Genomic DNA, 22,099 nt, shown 5'->3' on the forward strand with positions numbered 1-22,099 from the left:
TCAGCTTGCACCATAGACACTCAGATAAATGAAAATAATGTAAATAGCTTTGATAGATCCGTCTTGCAGTGAATTTAAATATAAATGGCATGTACATGTGTAAGGTGAATATTTTTTTGCTCGATGCATGGAGTTTATTTTTCTGGTTCACAGCGTTGCCACACTATTTTCTGTCCTTTAGAAACAGTGCGGTCAGCATTCAAGATCCCTTCTCTGACGCGGGGGACGCTCCATACCAAAAACGGAACTCCATGACCCCCAACACACCCTACCAGCAGGGAATGAACATGCCAGACATGATGGGAAGGATGCCCTTCGAACCCAATAAGGACCCGTTTGCTGGCATGAGAAAAGGTACTTCAGAATGGTGCTTGCCTGTTGCCACCACCACTAGTCTATTCCTTCCTAAAAGTCCACAAACTTGAGGTTCCATTATAAAAAATGGATTTGTGAAGTCTGTTTTGTGGTGTGGCGCTGACAGTGATATCCAAGAGAAGTGCAGATAACATAGCCGGGACTTAAAAAAGTACAGACATACACACAACAAAGTAACGCCATAAAAATATACTTAAGTGTCGTGAAAGTGTGATTTCTCTAGGTTTTTTGGGGGAACATCGTTTACAACGCGGTGTTTACACCGCGTTGCCTTTACAACGATGCCATTACAACCAAGTTGTTACTACGACTTGCGCTGGATGGCGCTGTTGTATAAGTAATATTGTAATTTTATATTCCAACACCTTCCCTACTGTTACGTGGACTGGTGTTGGAATATAAAATTATAATATTCCACAATCCACGCCCTACAACGCAAGTCATTGTAACGACTTGCGTTGTAATGGCAGCATTGTCATGTACCGCGATCTAAAAGATCACGTTGTACTGACATACATCCTTTTTTTTTAAAAGGCATATTCTTTGCGTGAAAAATCAATAATTATCAAAAGAGGGAAAGAGAAGCATCTAGTGATTCTGACACCACTCGGCTTCCAGGTATATTGCGAACAAAATATCAAAAGTGAGTGGGAACATGTGGTCTGGAAGGATCTCAATACAAATCTGTGGGACCCTCAACAGCTATTTTCGGCTTGTATTCGTTCCGGATTGTGAGAAAACACTGTTCTCAACTTGTCGTAATTAGATGGGACCGTCCAGGACAGGAGGGACCAGACCGAGGAGAACGAGCTGTACCTACAAGAGGGCGGCCATACCACTCTGCCCTTCCCTTTAACCTATGGGGACCCATCTAACTAGGACAAGCTGAGAACAGTGTTTTTTCACAATCCGGTACGAATACAACTGGAACATAAGTTAACCCAGGGGATAGTGTTCCACCTGACGTGGGAAAATTAAGGTATCCCCCAAATATTGGTCCTGATAAAAGCCATCGACCCGGTGAGGGCGCATTTGGGCTGAAACATGTAGACCATTTTTTTTTAACACGTGATGTCAGGGATGCATTATACATCCCACTTTCACATCCACATTTGTTTTAACCTCACCGGTCTCTATTTCCTTATTGAGTACATTTTTCCTAGATAAGAGGTAATTTTAGATCACCTTTTCATATTCGGATCCCAACTAATCTCTCAAACCAGAGACATCACCTCCTGGTGAAGGAAACAAAACCAAATGATGATGCTACCAACTAGTAGTACGCTAATGGCAAAGCTTCCAGACCACACAGTCCCACTCCCTTTTGATATTCTTTGCAGCACCACCACTTGTGATACCTGTAACAGCTTTATCCATCCTCGCCTCAACTTAACTAGATGATGCTACTGCCTCTTAAATATCAACAGCTTATTTTATCTAGGATGTCATACTTAATTATCCTTTTTCATTTGACTTTTCTCAGTGTCTGGAAATAGTGAGCCATACATGCCCTCTGGCCAGATGCCCAACAGTGGAATGCAAGATATGTACAACCAGGCTCCATCCACAGCCATGCCAAACATGGCCATGGGTCAGCGGCAACAGTACCCCTACGGTCCCGGCTATGACAGACGGTGAGTAGGCCCAGAGTAGAAGTTGGTCATGTACTGAGAAAAGTCCTCCATAGATCATCCACAATCCTTCCGCTCCACTCTGAGGATATGCAGAGTTTACTGGAAGTTATAGTTCTGTAAATCAAATGTAGAAAAGTTTATTTTTCAATATCAGTCCTACTATTAAGGGAGCTGCTATGGGGAATAACCAGAATGTTGTAGTTTCACAAGTTGTCGCGTAATTAGAGCTTTTTTTTTTTTAAATCCTGTTATCTTTTCCAAAAGCACTTCCAAAATCTTTTTTTTTTTTTATTTATTTTTTTAAACTTGGGTTAAGTCTCCTTTTATTGACTCTGTGCTGCCTCCTGGCCAATAGAAGTAGGTTGGGCAATAGAGGTCTTTTTTCCCTCTCTCCTTCTGTGATGCCTCTAGGAACATCCTGTGGAGGCACAGCACACATTTAGGAAGCTTATATTATCACTTACATGCAGCCATAGCCGAGAGAAAAAGACTTCTGGGGATTCAGCAGGTTTGTGTACATCCCCTGCACATGTGACAGTCGTTATTCCGCCCCTTGCCCCCGTTTCCTTCCCCGACCCGTGGAACGTGTGCTACCACACTCCCCCCTGCCAGTGGAGCCTGTCTTCCTGCCATTCCCCCGGCACTCAATCCCTGTTCCCCCTGTGGCATCCTTTTCCTGCCCACTGACTTTTTGGCACTCACCCCCTGCACTCTCAGCCCTTGGCAATGGTCCTTCGCCTCAGTTGGTTTCCTGCCACCCACCAGCGTCGTCCTGCCATCTAGCCCCATGGCACCCTATTTTTCCTGCTTCCAATGTGGCACTATTTCTCTTGTCCCGCCATCCCCACAGCAAATGTTTTCCTATCTCACCTCGGGGCGATATCCATTTTCAGGGCACAAGTCCTAAAAAAAAGAAGTGGGGGGACACTGACGCCACAACAGGAAGTGACGCCACGAAAGGTGGCTTGCACCATCAGACTCATTGCCTCCCCTCGCTCACCCCTTAGATGCGATTGCATCAGAGAAGCCAGCACGTGAGCAGCGCTCTGAATGGGCTCCGATCTCGTCCCAAGAGGCCATAGAGTGAATGTGTGACTCCATTTGCTCCAGTTATTGAGCTCCCGGTCAAATAATTGGGGGGACGCCGTCCACCCGCGTGGTACCCCGACTCGAGCCCTGTCATTTCACTCTGCTCCCCTGTCTGCCTCACTCATCGTTAGCAACATGAATATTGGTGAAGGGAGCTGTTACTTTAGCCCTTTCAGCCATCCTAGGAGTAGGACCTTACATTAGGATCGCAGGAGGTGGCCACAGTAACAGTTCTCCTTCAGCACCATGTATTTCATGCTGGTAAACGAGATGCCAGGGTGTTGCCAGAGCAGGCACAGCTTTTACATTGAAATCTGCACTCTCTCTGGCACCAGGCATCCCTCTTTCCAGCTCTTTCCAAATGCAAGTCGTGTACTGGTCCGCTGGCTGCGCATCTGGACCACTGTAACGTTGTGGCAAGCGCATTTTTTTGTGCCTGTTGCAAAAATACCATAAAGACGGCTTTTTGTGGACTGCAGTGTTTTTTGTTTTGACCCAGGCTGAATTAGCAACAGACGAACATGCTTTGCCTTATCCTGCCATCTAGTGGATGGATCCAGAATTATTTCACATATTTTTAATGAAATTATCATCTGCTCAGAGGCAGGACAACATCCTCTTATGCTGCACGGATGTCGATTCACCAAAATACCAGAGGTAGTCGATGTTTAATTAACAGTCTTTGACCTTTGACATCACTGGACTTGAAGAAGTCACATGACCTTAACCCTAATGACACTAATTGACATGCTGAAGTTCACCTATAGTTGCATGATTAATGTAACAATACAGCAGGGAACACGTGTTATTAGGTGCCACCTATATTATGAATTGGTCTTTGAAAGTGGTGGGGGATACTACTTGCCCTGAATGGTAGCCAGCAGGAGAAGTGAGTGAGCCAAACCTCTTCAGGAAAGGTATTGGGAGAGGGCTGCCCTCAAATGGTTTCATGGTGTTCCAAGCCAATGAAACATGAAGCTTCTCAAAAGCTGACCTCAGTTTTTTCCAGAGTGCGCCATTAATGCTGTCCATATACCATGGGTGATCCTTATGTCGAAAACTGTCTCTAGTATGTCAGGGCCAGCGTTTTGCCATTGTTCCCCCCCTCCCATATGCCATCTGCTGTTTACGTCAAGAATTACCTCCAATGTGCTAGTGCCAGCCTTTTTCCACAAGTGCCCCATGTGCAAAGAATTCTCTAGTACGCAATCACCAGTATTTGATCATGGATGCCCATTATTCTAAGAATTACCTCTAGTGTACCTCTGCCAGTATTTTGCTAGTGGTGCCTGTCATGCTAAGCTTTTGCCTCCAGTATGCCAGCACCCGTATTTTTCTATAGGTGCATCTAAGCCAGTAATTACTTTCAGTATCCCAGGGCCAAAAACAGACTTTCAAGCATAGCATCACATTGTTTCCTATGCTCATTTACATTTACTCACTGACACTCATCCTCACTCACTTCCACTCCTCAGTCATACATTCTCACTACCTCTTGCCCTTATTTACACTCACTCACTGTCATTTTTACTCTGACTCATACTTTCACACTCATTTCCGCTCATTCTTACCTTCAATCCACCATTCTCACTCTCAAACACTCTGATTTTTTCATTCTCACTCATTCACAGTTACTCTAAAATCGCATTTGCTCTTACATCCCCCTATACCTTCTCTTCTCAGTCACACTCACTTGCATTGAATCTTACTCTGAATCACTCACTCACTCATTCTCATTTAATCTCACTCATCCTGGCTCAGTTATTCTCCCTCCATTGCACTCACTGTCACTCTAACTCTCCCTCTTACTTTTTCATTCTCACACACCCAGTGCGACTCACTTGCAGTCACTCTTACTCATTCTCACTCACTCATACTCTAGCACTCAGCCTAACGCATTCTCACTCACTACCTGTTACTGGCTGTCACTCACTACACACATTACATTGGCACATGCTCACAGACACAGATGCTCGCTCAAATACAAAAACAAACACACTTTCACCGGCATCCTCAACATACATTTACAATTTTGTTTTTACTTAACACCTCTGTAAAGTAGAGTTTTATTCCAGCTCCTGGTTCTCCATTTTTTATTAGACTAGTAGTAAATAAATATAATTCACTGCTATTGTAATAAATAAAATGGGCAGAAAACGAGGAAAGGGCCTCGATGCTCATACAGGTGAGCCACCCCTACAGAGAGCAGTTGTGGGCAAAGACATGTTCCATATCCAATAGAAGTTAATACAATGCCTCTAAAACAATGTATACGATCCTGCATATATCCCTTAATACTGCTACCGTGCCCTTTTCTTTATTGTTGTTTGTACACAGGTGTGTATATATTGGTGCTGTTTTTCTGTAGACAGTCAGTACAACCAGATATCAGACACTTGTGGGCCTGGAGAGAAGTTTCTCCAGGCCCGGATACATTGAACTCCTTTGTTATAGATAATTAAGCATTATAGCTCTGTGCTGCGGGCATTACCAGCTGTTAAGTGCCTGCCTGCAGTTGTCAGATGAGGGGGGAAGAGAAATTACCAGCTATTCACGCTGAGCAGCATATGGATAATAAGTCTGTTTGGGCCCACCCTCTAATGCCACACAGCATAGGCAGGCCCAGAAGTGCACTGCCTCTGTCTTCTTCATGTCCCACTTCACACTATTACTGATCTCAGCAGCCAGCCAAACAGCAGCCATTACAAGCATTTTAAGCACAGTGATTGGCGGAACAAATCAGTGCCAGAAGCAAACCACTCTAAGTAGTGTTTTACTACTATGTGTTTTTTTTCCTGCCATTTATTTCATTTCAGAGTAGAATTTCTTCTATCAACATCTATCATTTTCACACATTTCACGAATGTTCCTCTGTATATAGAAACATAATCTTAAATGACTGCTGTGTAACTTTTGGGATGTCTCATAACATGCCTTTATTGCCTAATTCATACATTCTTTATTCAGACAATGTGTTAGGTTACTGTACCAAAATTAGCAATATTCTTTGTGAATGATTGTTGTTCTCTCTAGGGCCCTTCAGTTTACAGCTGCTGTTTAAATTATTTACTATATTACGGTAATTTTGCCCAAATCCTCTTGGTTTGTATGAAGACTGGAAATTTTAACTATGATTCAAACTTTTTTTTTTTTTGATAGCGCGAACTAGACCCGAGACATCGGGTATCAGAGCGCTTTACATGAGTACCAGTTTAGTTACAGATGAACACATTCATGTTTGTTAGGCATGGGGAGATTAAGTGATTTGCCCAGAATCACAGGATGTTGAGCGTCGTTGCCGAGACTCGAGCCCGGTTCCCCAAGCCCGGTTCCCCAGGTCCAATGTCGACCCCTCTAGCCGTAAGGCTACATCCTCTCCCCAAACTTGGCTCCACTTATGTAATCGGCAGACGAATCTGCTATCTATGTTAAAATATGTTACTTAAAACCTCGGAATAAGTTACTCTGACCAAGCAAAAACACATCAGGGACAACCAGCTTTCATAGGGATTTTCAGAAAGTGATTTGAAATATTTTCTAAGTAGTGGAGCCCAACAAAAGAGAGAGCAAACTGTGCTAATGTAATATCTCATTGAATTTCTGCCATAGTGCGTATATAAATAGTTTTTCACAAAATTGTGTCCCACTTTTAAAAGTAAACCTTGTCAATAAGTGGAAAAGGCTTTCCCTTGTGCTTATGTATTCTTTTGTAATTAAAACACACCAAGTATAGAGCATCTTATTTCAGCTTTTGGTATGGAAATATATGTAATATATATACTTGTCATCTTTTTACTGGCAGATGAGAAGGCTCCTCTAGTAAGTATCCAGAGACTGCGAAAGCAAAAAGACCAATATTGCAGAGTATGCGCTTGAGTAACAATGGAATTTCTCTGATACTATAAATTGTTACTGATGACGTGGCATGTAATATACAACAGTTTTTCTGGTGGATACTTCTAACCGCAGATTCCTCACCTTGTGAATACTCCTAGATTTTTCTCAGTGTTGCATCAACGTGCTGGTAGGTGGCGTCACCCGGCTCCGCATCGACTTCATACTACCCTGGAAGTGATGCCTTAGCTACACGATGCGGCACCTCTCCGCTGCTAGACAAAGATAGCAAGAGGCTGGGGGCACCAAAGGTCAGAGAGCAGCACCCATGCAGCAGCACACAGCTAACTTGAATGCACTATTAAATATGTACGCCAACAAAGGGATGGCATAGAGGATCTTGTTTTCCTGCACGCTCTTGGTGTACTAGACTGTTATGAACAAATGTTGTAAAGCGCTCCGATACCTCCGGGTCTGGCTAACGCTATATAAAACGCCAAAAATAAAAATAAATACATTAAAAAAAATTAAAAACCTCCCAAAGGAATTCCAGAAGAGGGCAACATCAGTTATAGAATAGTTGTTTCCTATGTGGGACGCTTCTCACATAGGTCTGTTCATAACTAGATAAAAGAAAACATGGCAAAGCTTTGCATCCAGGCATCACCGTCCCCGGTTATTAGGGAGGCACTGCATTGGCATATTTACCTACTCTTTTCCACAGACACCCAGGATCCCATTTATTATCGAAAAGTTCAAAGTCTCCAACATGACATTGATCATTATAACTAAATAGTTGCCATGCCAAAATGTGTACTCATATCTGATGCGTATGGTTAGAGGCAATATAATGAAGTAGTAGTAGTAGTAACTTTATTTGTTGATTAATAAAAATCATTACAATCAAGATTAAATCATAATAGGTTAAGAACATTCATTTTTACCGACAGAACACATGTATAACTTTATACAGAAAATGTAGCAGCAATGATTAAAACTGCCTGTGCCAATCCATAATTAAAGTCAATTGTACTAAGATTTTTTTTTTTAGCAGCAATAAGTAAAGTACAGTTGTGCTAGCGGCTGGCGGACAGTTCTTAAAACTGCTATTAAGAAATAAATAATTTTCTCCTCAGGAGGACGGCCCACAAAGTATAGTTAATTGTGCGTGTTTTTTAATTTTAAAACCGTTTTTTCTTGAATCTCAAGTTTGTTTTCCCAATCACTATGACAATTTAAAACCTTTTGGAACTTCAAATTCAGATTCGTGCACTAAACTTTTAGGAGCCAATGTAATTAAGATTCCAATACACAAGGACATACTAACGATGCAAGGGGGAGAATGTATTTCACCCAGGCTCCAAGGAAAATGTAGCTCACAGCTTTGGTCTTTAAATAGCTTAATTCAAGGGAAAATGTAAAATGTCATAAGGGAGACACATGGGCCCTGCACAAGGAAGTGTTGTGCTCTAAAGCATAACACGGCTATTGGCTGGGACACTCGCAGTAGCTCCCAGTAGAATATGACAGATGAAGCTGCATAGTGAGATGTTTAGCACCCATGATGACTGCAAGCTCGGCTGTGCCTCTTTAAGATTGCACTTGCTGGCTGTTGTGGCTTACGGCAGGGGTAGAAACAAGCAGTACACATTTTTCTTTCCTGGAAAAGATGGTATCCTCTACATGCAGGTTCACCTCTTAAATCTGGTTCTAGTAGGGCTAATAAAGTCCGCATTTGAACCCTGCATAAGGACTCGTTGAAGTGCATCACCCTTGCTGCAGGAACCATACTTGAGCACTTTAAAAGACCAGGAGATTATGAGATCACATACCAAGACCCTAAAGATATTAGGAAACCAACACAATTCTTCGTAGCAAGGGCATCACACTCGTTGAATACAGCTGTTACTAAAGATACCATTGCCAGAGAGATAGTAGAAACTATCAAATAGTTTAAAGTAGGTAAACAAAACTCTTGACGTCAAACCAAGAGCTCGTTCGACTAGAGAGAAGGGAGCAATATCAGCCTTCATGTCCATATGTCCATGGCTGCAGCATCCCCACCTAGGACACATGTTCACTAAATGCTATTGTGTAAATATAAGCATGCAGAGAAATTGCACTGGGAAGTCAGTGCTTAGACATTTGTTTAGTATTAACCACCCTTGAAGCTCCCCCCCTCACAGATTTATTACAGCTAAACATATGACTCAGGCAGAGATTTAACGCCGTGAAAGAGACCAGTTACTTACCTGTTAGAAAGCCTTTGAAGAACTTATAGAAAGTGTATGTGTGTTTTCTCTGGAAAAGACTCTAAAATTGAGGTCATATTACAGCTCAGTGTTTTCTTATGGTCAGTGTCACAGTGAGTTATACTTCCCCCATGTCGATGCCCTGTAGGGTAAAACGTTTGTAAATAAATACGTCTGCACTCAACTACAAGATGGCTGAAAATGAACAGCATGTGAATCTTTAAGAGCTTCGACTGCAAACCCAGTTTGACAGGTAACTGTTACCTTCCTCTTCACATTCTTTAGAACTGCAAATATGGTCTACTTTTTTTCTGCTCCACTGATCTTTAAAGGCAAACATACATATTGCTGTAAATGATGAAGGATACAGTGGGCTACGTTTTCACGTCTTCTTTCATTGAATATGCAAATATTGTACGTTTTCACTTAAAAAACAGAAAAATATGTAGGTTGAGCACTGCAGCTTTTATTCACACGTGTTTAGTCTTTTTTTCTATTGTTCAGCTTATCTTGTTTCGCTCACATCCCGTTGTGTTCAGAAATAAAATATCAGTGCGTCTCAAAATGATGTTGTTGAGAGGTACTAAAATTAAAAATTGGATTTGTATAAATCTTTTTTATCATAATGTGCTATTGTCCTTTTCCAGATCGGAGCACAATATGGGTCCGGAAAGCAGCATGGGGCCTCCTGGTCAGAGTAACATGCCGCCTTCCAATAATGATCCGAGCATGTATTCCCCCAACCGGTACCCAGGACAGCAAAGGTGAACAGACTGAAACGCATGGATGAAGCACTGCTTGTTTGTGGCCGAATGCTTGATTTGATATTTGATTTCTGTATCCCCTAATTTTTCTTTTGTGTTTTGATCCAAACAGACAGATTGGGTCCTATATTACACAAGATGTATTAGAACATTGGAATGTTGGAAGCTCCATTGAAAACAAAGGAGTAGCTAAGGGCTTATAATGGCTGGTATAAGCCCGGAGCTCCAACATTCCAATGCTTCTTTGTTCACAGCTCTGGCTGCGAACAAAGGCTTCAGGGAGCCTGAGGCGATTTGAATCCCCTCGCTCTCCCTAAAGCCTTTGTTTAATTTGTTAGAACATTCTGCCCTCTAGTGGCAGAATGTTCTAATTGCCTTATAGCCCTTCGCAGCAGGGCTATGCCGGCTATTAAAGTCCCGGTCCCTAGTTAAAGTCCCTCGCCTTCGGCTCGAGCCATTAATGCGGCAGCGGGCCTTTAATAGCCGGTATATCCCGCTACGGCGGGCTATAAGGCTATAGTAAGTGACTCTTCCACACACTTAAATAGTAAATATGTATCTAGTGGGCAACAGCACAAAAATGTGATGTAGTTTGGCAAATCGGCACAACAATAACAGGAACTAGGATTGCGCTGGTTGTTGTACTTTGAGCAGGAAAATCAGAGGGTGCGCGACAGACTTCAGCCATGGACTCCCCACAATAGGTTACTTCTCTGAGTAGAATTGACATATGATCCTAAAAAGGTTGCTATTAAATTCATATCTCCCTATACTAATTCACCACTAATCCTTTTTGGGTTCCAGAGGAGCATGCTACTATCCGAAAAAGAGCTTCAGTGCCTCGTCTGGGGTAGTAAGCATCATATAAATACAATTACTACTCAGTCCAAGGCGCAAATCCATTATCCCGACAATTTTTGTTTTTCTAACCGCCAGTAGCAAATTCCATCAGTAATTGATATAAAAAATCAGGTGGGAGGATTACCTATTTGAAGAGCAGGTATGTCACATCCGTTTTAGTGTGTTGTTACCTAATAAGATACGGTGGCAGCATTATTATGCCTTTTCAAGAAATCAATTCTGTTCCTCGACCTTTGCTAGCATTACAGGTTAAATCATTATTAAAAGCTTGTGTATATGGTGCTGCTGTGGACAAAACATTATACAACAAAAATGGTCTGTAAAGCAGAACAAAGCAGTAAATTAAGTAAGATTTTGTCCCATGACGCATCTTAGCTTAGTTCAAGAAAATACGGAAAAGGTGAGTTTTTAATTATTTTCTAAAAATAGGAGAGCTAATTGATTTCTTAAATCAATCTTTATACATTTCTCTTGTGATATTGCCACACTTGTCAAGGTTTGGTTTTGTGCTTGGGAAGTTCTGAATATCAATACTTCCAGATAAAGTCAGTTTTTCCTCTTGCACGCTCTTCAATTGAATTTTGTAACAGAACTTTATTCTCGTCTTGGCTTCATTTGGCAATCATTGTAAATTTGTTGCAAAATTTTCAGAAAATTACGCAGAATTTTGTGATTTTGATGAAATGCAATTCTGGGTATCTTAGAAAGTTGCCCAGAAGTTCAGGAACAGTCATTTAGGACAATATCAAGAGACCCGGCTTGAGAAGAAAGTGTGTCCTTGAGTCATTTAATTGACGAAACAGTGTCTGTAGGAGAAAGGGCCTGAAAGGTTGCTCTTGCAAAATTTCTGAAATTTCATGAAGGAATTCATGCAATAGCAAGATTAATAACAATTATCTGTGGCCTAAATGTTTTTGTAGAGTGCATAGTTTTGGACGGCTTTCAGTGGACGAATAAGGATTCAGGAATCTCACTTAAGACAGTGTGTCCAAAGTCGAGCCAATTAAGGATGTGAGCTGCTTGGTTGGGATCGGAAGATTAACACACACTTGGAATATTCAAGTGTCAGTGCTGTCTTTTTAACACCTCACATCTCGTCCTCAATGTAAAGACTAAAAAATGTGTGGGATATTGGGAAAAGGATGTCCTCATTCCATTCATGAGGATAGGGTTGGTCTACGAGTATTGGGAAAAAGCTATGTCATGTTTGTGATTTCATTGTTATTCTTTGCTTGCTTTCGAATTTCTGCAATTGACGCATAGTAATGAAGTTGCTATTTAATTGCTATACCACCAGTTATTAAAGTCTGGTAGCAAATCTGTTTTTTTTTTACTTTGCTGTGCTAAAAGCAAAATAGTTATTTTAAAAACTTTTAGCAACTACATTAGTAGGTTTTACTCTTAAATCTAAAAAACTATGTGCGGCTAAGGGGACAGGTTCACATAGTGTTCAAAATGAATACTGCTAATAACTAAAGCTCAGGTTCTGAAGTTTTGTGGAATTCCCATTTCCTTTTATTTTATTTATTTATGTTGCATGAACATCACTAGAATGTAGCCGAGCCTTTACACACATCAGCTTAGTTGTAATTATAGCAATATAATAAAAAGAGCTTCACCAAAGCACACCTCCGTAGGGGCTTGTCTTGTGCCAGCTCCCCACAACAGTTCCTGTCCAGCTTGCCCGTAGACCGCTAACCTCTTTCTACCTACTCCACTCTGTACCTCCTCTGCCCATTTCTTGCTCTGATTTGCCTTTTCTACTCGTTTTTCTAGCCTCTGTTTCACCCAGCCCTTTGTTGTGCCTTTCCTGCTCATTTTTTACCATCTTCAGCTGTTTTGCCTTTATCTGCTCGTTTTTCTGTCCTCAGTTTTGCCCTCTTGTGCTCTGTTTTGACTTTTCTGCCTGTTTTTCTGCGCTTTGTTTTACCTTTCCTGCTCATTTTTTTGCCCTCTGTTTGGTCTTTTCTGCTTGTATCTTCCCTCTTCATTCCGGTTTCCCCCTCCCACTGTCTCCCCCCTCCCACCACCCAGTGCCCAGCCTTCCCCACAAGACCTACTTAATGGAGGCCACTGTGCAACCCAATTCAGCAAGTTCTCTGGCCAGCTTCCCCTGCGACAGTTCCTCTGTCCAGCATACCCGCAGTCTGCTACCCTCCGCTGCCTTTCTACATGCTACCTTCCTTTTGTGCCACCTCTGCTCGTTTTTTGCTCCGTTTTGCCTTGCCTGCTCATATTTCTGCCTTGTTTTGCCATTTCTGCTTGTTTTTCTGCCCTCTGATTTGCACTTTCTGCTAATTTGTCTGCCCTCTAATTTTGCCTTATTCTTTTTGGCGCTTTGTATTGCTCTCTTATTTTCTGTTTTGGATTCCTGGTCGTTTTTCTGCCGTCTGTTTTGCTTTTTTCTACTGGTTTCTTCCCTCTTGCCATTTCCCTCCTCCCATCACCCAGCACTCCACAGTCTCCCCAGGACCATGAGCAGGCCCTCATACCAGCTCCCCTGTGACAGTTCTGTCCAGTTTGTCCGCAGTACACTATCCTCTGCTGCCTGTCTACCTGCTGCCCTCTGTGTGTGGCTCCTCTGCTTGTTCTTGCTCTGTTTTGCTATCCTACTCATTTTTCTGCCCACCGTTTTGCCTATTCTGCTAGTTTTTCTGCCCTTTCTGCTTGTTTTTCTGGCCTCTGTTTTGCCCGCGTCTGCTCTATTTTGACTTTCTTGCTAGTTTTTCTTCCCCTGGTATTGCCTTTTTCTGTTACTTTTTCTGTCCTCTGTTATGCCTCTTGTGCTCGTTTTTCTGCCCTCTGTATGGACTTTTCTGCTCATTTTCTGCTCTCTGTTTGTACTCTTGCTGCTCTGTTCTGCCTTTTCAGCTAGTTTTTCTGCCTCCTGATTTGCCTTTTCTGCCCTCTGTTTTGCCTTTTTCTGCTTGTTTCTTCCCTATTCGACAGAGACCTCGCACCCCAGTGCCCAGATACCCCCAGGGGTGACAGTGCCGTGCTCTACAAATGCTAATTGATTGATTGATAGGAGGCCTGATCCAAGTTCACTGACCATAGACTTGAATATACAACAGGAACAAGCTTAAATGCCTGTATGTATTTTCTTTGTAGGCATGAGCCATATGGACAGCAGTATCCAGGTCCAGGACCAGCTTCAGGACAGCCTCCATACGGAGGCCATCAGCCAGGGATGTACCCTCAGCAACAAGTAAGGAATAAACTAAAGCAGCAGCTTGTAGATGGATGTATTTGTTGTTCTTTCTTGATTTATAAAATGGTTCTATTCAAAGTACATATCATAAATGAAAAATACAAAATTGATCACCGAAGGAGAAATCCAAGGTCGTTAAGGATAGAAGTGGGAACCCTCAGGGTAAACAGTAAATTGGAGGTCTGGTTCTTCCACTTTGAAGCTTACAGGAATGCGTGAAAACAGAGCAGGTGCGGAGTGCGTTAAATAGAATGGTTAGTGGAATGCAATTGCCGGGTGGGAAAGAAAGGGTTGGAAAGGTGATGATGGAAAATTTACTTTAATGAAATTCTTCAATGGAAGCTGAAGTATAATATGGTTGGAACATGAAGCCAACAAAAATATTTGAGTGAAATAAAGGGAGAAACAGTCAAGGAATTTGGTCAGCAAAAGTTGTGTTAGTGGACTTGAATGATGCTGTCAACTTTGCTTTGAGATTTGTACTCCTTGTTCTATAATAATGCAAGAATCTAGTGTTGTGAGTCCTGTGAGAAGGATGTGGAGGATAAGCACATTAGATTGTAACATATGTTGATGGCAGCAGTGTCTAGTTCAAGAAAGAGTTTAACTTAGCTTTGTTCTAAGAAAAAGTGGGGGGAAAAGTTAGTGAGGATCCAGCCACAAAATAATTTTGAGGCAAGTCAAAACAGTTATTGGCAGTTGCTTTGTAGGTTTGTGAGTGTAATTCGTGTATGAAGTTCACAGCTCGCACACCAAAGGACTTCCTATGAGCTATTGGCTCCCATGCTAGAGTTGAGTACACAATCGTCAGAGTGCTAATGTGGGAACCTTCTGTACTTCAAAAGAAATCCAATTTAGATTTCAACTTGAGTAAATGGCATTCACTTCATGATTTAACATAATGCCAATTCCAATATTTCAGCACAAACCTCAGAAACAATAGCTGTTTTGCAATACATGATAAAGTAGCCACTCTACTCGGAGAGGCAAAATCTCCCTCCAGGTGTGCGCTTTAAAGCGCAAGCGATTTGCAGCGCCACAAATAGGGGTGAATAGATAAAACTTTACAGATCTTTCAACATAATGCAAGGGTGTGCATTCCCATCATGTCGCATTTGTGTGAAATGACATGGTCTTCATAAGATGATTTTTGCATAATAACGCTCTGTAAATATCGCTTCATGAAGGTGTTGTCTCTTGGTTTGATTCAAAATCATGCTGTTGCATATTGCTTAGTGATCAATCGCAGACCTTTTTAGCCTTGCCCTTGGTAGATATTGGGCAGGCATGTTTGTCCTGATTTCATGTCACTCTCTCTATTTTAGCATTGTATGCAGTAATGGTGATGTTGCTATCCTTTCAATTCCAGAACTACAAGCGCCACATGGATGGTATGTATGGCCCGCCTGCAAAGCGTCATGAAGGGGACATGTACAACATGCAGTATGGCAACCAACAGCCAGAAATGTATAACCAGTATGGCAACACCTACACTGGACCTGACCGAAGGCCGATGCAAGGACAATATCCCTATCCTTACAATAGGGAGAGGATGCCAGGACCAGGACCAATGCCACAACATCCAATTCCCCCTCAAATGATGCCTGGGCACATTCAATCCAACACCAGTGAAACTCCTCAACCCAGTATGTGGCCCACACGGAATGATATGCCTTATCCATATCCTAACAGACAAGGTCCTGGTGTCCCTCCGCAGTCTCCAGCCTATCCATCAATGAACCGCACCGATGAACCAATTACACCAGACCAGCGGATCAACCATGAAGGCCCGTGGCCTGCTCATGTCAGTCAGCGCCAGCCCGCGTACATGTCTCCGTCGACTAACATGCCACCTACCCGGCCACTTCCATCTTCTTACCAGACACCACCGGCAATGCCAAACCACATCTCTAGGTCTTCAAGTCCTGCCTCTTTCCAGCGCTTAGAGAACCGAATGTCTCCAAGCAAGCCTTCCTTTTTGCCCTCTGGAAAGATGCAAAAGGCCCTACCCACTGCTTCGCACTCCCAAGTCGCTGTTCCTCCACCACAGCCTGCACCAGTCAGGCGAGAAATTACTTTTCCTGCCGGGTCAGTGGAAGCAACGCAACCGGTCTTGAAAACCAGGCGAAAAATTACCTCAAAAGATATTGGTAGGCACCAAAAGCAAACTAAATACAAGCACTTTTTGGTTTCAATTTAAAGAATTAGTCCATGGTATCTATTTCTCTTTATTTTATTGCTTCACTCTCCATTGTGAACTAAATTCGCTGCCACGTTATGATTTATTTCATTAGGAATTGTTTCTTATGCTGCCTACTGTTATGAGATCATAATGACCAAAAAGGCTATTTTTCACATCATTTTACTAAAAGCTTTGTTTTTTTGCTGTCCTTATGTAAGCCTTGTGTACACACTTAATTTCAGTTTTCATGGGCCTCTTGGCTGATGCAGGCCTTTGTACATATGCTCCCTAGCGGTGCAGAAACAAGTTGCAAGGGATCAGTTAAGGGCAAGAGTACATCTGAATTAGTTAACCTGCCATTGGGTGTCTGCACTGTTCGAAAGATGAGCCAGGTACTTGCAGTTTTAAATCAGAAATATGTTATGACTCGGGTTTCAGCTTAAAATTATAGCCAAGATGCACGGTTCAGAATGCTAAATGTATAAAATGTTGCAAATCCTGCAAGAGTTAAGAATTCAGAGTATACTCGCACCTTAAAATTATTGGAACGTCCTATCCTCCATCGCATTTCCCTTCTGTCTAGGAATACACTATTTGTGGGGACATACACTGTTAGAAGAGCTGCCTAACAAACAATATTTCTCAAGAGTTTCTCCAGAAAAGCACTTAGATTTTTTCTGACAGAGAACGCCTTTTGTTTGGATTTTTTTTTATGTCAGCGAGCCATACAGTCATATACCATATTCATTGTCTTACAACTCGCCTTCTTACATGCAGAAATCCTTACATCATTTTTCTCTATGGATCTAGTGCTTATTTCGAGCCGGGGCTTTCCGGTTCTAAGCACCGGCACTTAATTGGTATCCGATGCTCGAAACCAGCACCTAATTGTAAACGCCCTACAATGAAAAGTCTACCACATGGTGGCTCTGCTCATCTAATTTAGAGATGAGCAGAACAATAGTTGTTTAGGAATACAATATACATTAAAATTGCAAATACCTGCCTCCCCAGCCATTCCTTTAGCTTTGGGGACCTGAAATAATCGGAACTATCGCATTTACACGCGAGAGAGATGGTTAGTAGTTGTTTTGGCGGCGATGACAAGGGCGATGGGTGGTGCAAGCTGCAGTGGCCTCCCGGTCAGAGCCCTGGCACTTATTTTACAAATTAAGCACTGTATGGATCCTATACGTCTTGAAGTTATCGGACTGCCCTGCAGGTTTCAATTTCTTTGTGCAAATCCTAGAATTGCTGAGGATCGGCTAACCTCTTTGTATACATTTTCAATACTCTTATTTCACTAGTTTTAGCTCTTCTCCTTAAGATACCGAATATTAAATACTTCATGAACTAATATGTGAAGCAATAATAAAAAATCACTGATGGTAATATTGGGGTTTGCCTCCAGAGGTTGTTTAAGAGATTATCCTAAGGAAAAAATGAAACTTAATTCAATTTATGTATTCTCCATTTCTCTCTCTCTCACACGTAATTTTACTCCCACTGACCCTCCGTTGTACCCCACTTATTCTCCTATGGTAGTTATTAATTTATGATGCTCCTGACGTCCTTTTTGCAGAGCAACCAAGGAAGCTGGAATTTGTTATCCAGGTACATTGCCTGTGAAATATAAGCCATATCCCTTAGCCTTGGAAAAACGAGTATCAAAGTGAAGAATAAATGAGCTTCAAAGACTTCTTTTGAGTGGGTGGATTTGAACATTTTGAGTTTGCATTTCATTTCATTTTTTTTGCCACTGTTTACTCAGTGGTGGCACACAATATTTTTTTTCATGATGCTACAGAGGAGGGTATTTGTGGCAAAGCCAATAGGTCTCACAGTTGCTCACACCAAACTGTGTTCAAATTGCAAAAGGAAACACCAGTGTCACGATAGTCACAAAGTTTAATCAAACTTTATTACACACACATAAAATGTCAAAGTAGCATGTTGTAAAAAAAAAGTGGATTTGCTCTATCCTGTGAGACCGTCTTTGTTCTTTAAAGAACTGCTTTAATTATGCTCCAAGGCCTGGCCTGCCTTTCTCATTGATTTCTGGCCCTGGCAGCAGGCATTGTGACTTCAGAACACAAATGTAATAAGTTACTACAGTTGAGTGGCTATGCCATTTCTTTTTAATGGGGACAGGGTGCGTCACAAGTTGACTATTATCAAAAAATTAGAGACAGATTTTTAATAAAGAGATTGCAGAATTGCATGTATTATAAGTTTGTAATAAAAGGTGATAATACTTTTTATGGGACTGTCTTGACAAAAGTAAATTTACAATGCTCCAGGGGAGAGACAAACCCAAGATGGACAAACTAAGACATGAATAAGAAGTAGGCAAATGAGTGACAGTAAAGCCAACCAATGGTAAGCTGTGTGTTGGCTACAAGCCCCGCTATATTCTTAGTAATCCCACAATATATGCTGCCTAGTAGGCTTGACCTAAATAAACTGTCAAGTTATAGTTGTAAAGCAAGATACTTTAACTGTATAATAGCTTTGTACAAAATAAATTAAATTCATGTCCCATGCTAGAGATTAAGAGTTTAAGGAAACAAAGTATGGTTTCTTAAATTTCCTTTAATTTTTCCAGTGTCCCCTGAAGCCTGGAGAGTGATGATGTCCCTTAAGTCTGGTCTTTTGGCTGAGAGCACTTGGGCCTTGGACACAATTAATATTCTTCTGTATGATGACAGCACTGTTGCTACCTTCAACCTCTCCCAGGTAAGTGCACATCATAACTCACTGAAAGTATTGGCTGTGTAAATGGATAAGACCAGGATGAATTTCTTCAAACTAGCTGCTTTTCATACCCTATTTCAAAATTTGGAATAAGTGAAGGTTTGAACATCCTACTTAATGTTCACTAATTGAAAATGTAGTGTTCGAGGCATATGAGCTGCAGATTGTACACTTAGCATTAGATCGCCACCTGGTGTTGGGCTCGGATGATTGCATGTTGTTGTCGTCTTGGAAGAAGTCTTTGTAGTCACGAGATAGGTGACTCCTCCCTTGGACGATAGTGCGCATGGGCATCGGCTCCATCCTTAGATTGTTTTTTTCCGCCACTGGGTTCGGATGAAAGTTTTCCGCTCCGGCTAGAAATAGACTTTTCAAGCACTTCGAAGCGCAAAAAAACTTCCTAAAACTCTCCAAACTACTTTCTATATCAACTAGCATCGTTTCGACTCCATCAGCTCGATTCCGGTCGTCGACGCGGGCCGTTGGGCCTATCCAAGTCGTGAGGCCTACACCTCATGGAAAGGACGCCATACAAGAAATGCCCCGGGTGTGGAGCAAAGTTTCCACACAGTGACCACCACGAGGTCTGCAATCTGTGCTTATCACCAGAACACGACGAATCCAGCTGTACAGCCTGCGCGTCCTTTCGATCCAAGAAAACCATCCGAGATTGGAGGGCCCGTCGACACGACATGCAGAGATCAGTTCCGGAACTGGTGGATATCTTCGACGAGGAGGTTCTGCTCGTTCCCGAAGAAGATTCCAATGATCTCCATATCCTATCAGAGGCAGACGACTCAGATGGCACCATACCATCGGGTCAGCGCGTGAGTACTACTGCCCCTGCACCACACACAACACCCAAACTGAAGGCAAAGGTCAACACTCAGCCTCCGGGGCCCAGTCGCGACCGAAAATCCACTTCGACAGCCCCGCCATCGAGCCCGGCTCCGAAGAAAGTAACTAAGCCTTCCGGTAGCTCTGTACCGAGCAAGCCGCACGTGCTGATTCCACAAGCTCCCTCTGCACCGAAACCGAAAGAAGTCTCGACTCCAAAACCGTCGACTTCTAAAGACAAGGGTACAAAGCCAGCGTCTGACGCCTCCAAGCCGACGAGACCAGCTTCCACTCCGAAGACATCGTCTTCGGATCCGAAACCAATAAGGCCTGATTCTGATGTCGCCATCATCAGAAGTGACATGTGCAGTGCCCATATAGGCGCTTCCCTAGCCTGCTAATGTCAGTTATTTTCTTTCCCTGCCAGTCAGTGCAGATCCAGAGAGGAACTACCCCGTCACTGTTTGACTGACCCTTTTCGACCTTCTGTTGACGATTTTTTGAGACATTGTCTCCAAGTGTGACAGGGATGTCCCCGACAAAGACTTGTTTTGAACCCTGTGGCGCCTGTCACCGGCAAATGTAGGTGATGGATCCATACCTCGTCTCCCTCTGGTGTCTCGAGCATAACCACGATGCCAAGACCTGCGTCAATTTTCACTCTATTCACCCAAATGTCTTGAGGGAGTGGTCCCTCAAGCTCCTTCCTGCTCCATGTGTGACAACGCGACAATCTAGATCCCAGTCGAAAGGAATGTCCTAGAATCGGTCAAAAAGCCATCGATCTCCAAAGCAGTCAGTCGCCTGGACGTTCTGGTAAGTCTTACAGAAAAGAAGAACAAGGAGAAGTAGAAGAGGTCTTCCACTTCGCCCCATCTATCGAAGCAATCGACAAGCTTAGGAAACATTGGCATTTGAGGCCTAGCTCCGTGGTTGAGCCGGCACCTGGGCCATCTCCGCGCCTCCATGAGTTTCTTAGAGCCGGAGTGACCCCGCGCAACTCAGTGAGTTTTAGGAGGCCACGCACCTATTTTGGGCAGCCCGTCCCTGCTGGCGCACCCTTGGGCCCCATGGGTTTGAAGGGGCTCCTACTGGTTTTCCGTTTGTCGATTCGCACCAACACCAGACGGCCCCTTGGATCCAGGGACCGATCCGGACCGACGCCGGTCAGCCCCACTGCCGACATCTCTGACGCCATCCCCCATTCTTTTCCCCGATTCTGACATGAAGCTGGATGGGCGTCTTCCGATGCCAACTGGAGGCATTCCATCCAGGCAGGAGCCTGAGCCCCAAGGCTATTGGCTAGGACTTGGTGAAGATTAGGAGGCGCCACTGGACCCTTCTAAATACCATCCCCTAGACCTCAATGAGGACTACTGATGTGAGAAACTAGAGCCTAATAGCACAGAAACTCATATGTGACTAAAAAGAAGAAATCTTCAAAGGAAACCTTGTCGATGAGAAAACCATTGAGATCGAAGACCTTAACTCCTTTGTCGCCGACAAAGACCCCGTCATCAACGACACCATCAATGACTACACCGTCGATGAAGACCCCGTCGAGCATGCCTTCGCTGGTGAGAAGACTGTCGAAGTCGAACATGACTACGAAGATGAACATACCATCAACGGCATCACCGTTGAGAACCACATGGTCAATAAAAAACATAGTAGAAAATGATTTTCAACGTTAAGGGTGAGTAATGTAACTCCAGTTTAATTATTTGTCAAATCAAGATGAAGAAGCTAGGGATTATGCCTCACTGACAGCTTACATCCCAAAGCAATTGGCTGTAAGGTATGTCCCAGATTTTGAAGTGGACTCAATGGACGTTGAGAAGTCCTACAGTGAATGTGTGTCAGCAAGGGGTACAAGTCTGGAAGTACTCAAATGAATTTAAGGCAGAAACCACCTAGATATTACAACAAGCCAGATGATAGTTCAAGTACCAATGGCACTCTTATCGACGTTGCAACAAATGAGGGGTATTTTTATTAAATTATTTCTGCAGCAACCATCTAATAATCCTAACATGGGGTTACCTGCTGCTCCCATCCAGCCGACTCCTCAACTTGCTCCTTTACCAGTTTCATCTCCTAGGCAGCCATCACCGCTACCACCTCCTCCAGCACAAAGGGGATTGGTCCATGGAGAAGACATGAATGATGTTTACTCGAATGGTTTTACGTATTCTAATGCAGAGGGAGAGAAAGGTTAGCTACCACCAGACAGTGATTGAAGGGATGATAATGATGGCTGAGATGTTATTGTCTAAAGTGGAAACATTGGGCCAATTCCACAAGGT

General features: G+C 42.9%; 1 protein-coding gene across 4 annotated transcripts in view; it reads left to right on the plus strand.

Annotated features, from left to right (window-relative positions):
• The window catches only part of ARID1B (AT-rich interaction domain 1B), an 807,447-nt gene that overhangs the window by 777,086 nt on the left and 8,262 nt on the right, over window positions 1-22,099 (plus strand). For all 4 annotated transcript variants that reach the window (XM_078648614.1, XM_078648616.1, XM_078648615.1 and 1 more), the window contains 6 exons: window positions 182-354; window positions 1,859-2,009; window positions 9,832-9,948; window positions 13,921-14,017; window positions 15,390-16,170; window positions 18,808-18,938. In XM_078648614.1, coding sequence (XP_078504740.1) covers window positions 182-354; window positions 1,859-2,009; window positions 9,832-9,948; window positions 13,921-14,017; window positions 15,390-16,170; window positions 18,808-18,938 — 1,450 coding nt within the window. The remainder of the gene's footprint in view (window positions 1-181; window positions 355-1,858; window positions 2,010-9,831; window positions 9,949-13,920; window positions 14,018-15,389; window positions 16,171-18,807; window positions 18,939-22,099) is intronic.

This window comes from Lissotriton helveticus, chromosome 6 (assembly GCF_964261635.1).
Source record: "Lissotriton helveticus chromosome 6, aLisHel1.1, whole genome shotgun sequence".
Lineage (NCBI taxonomy): Eukaryota > Metazoa > Chordata > Amphibia > Caudata > Salamandridae > Lissotriton > Lissotriton helveticus.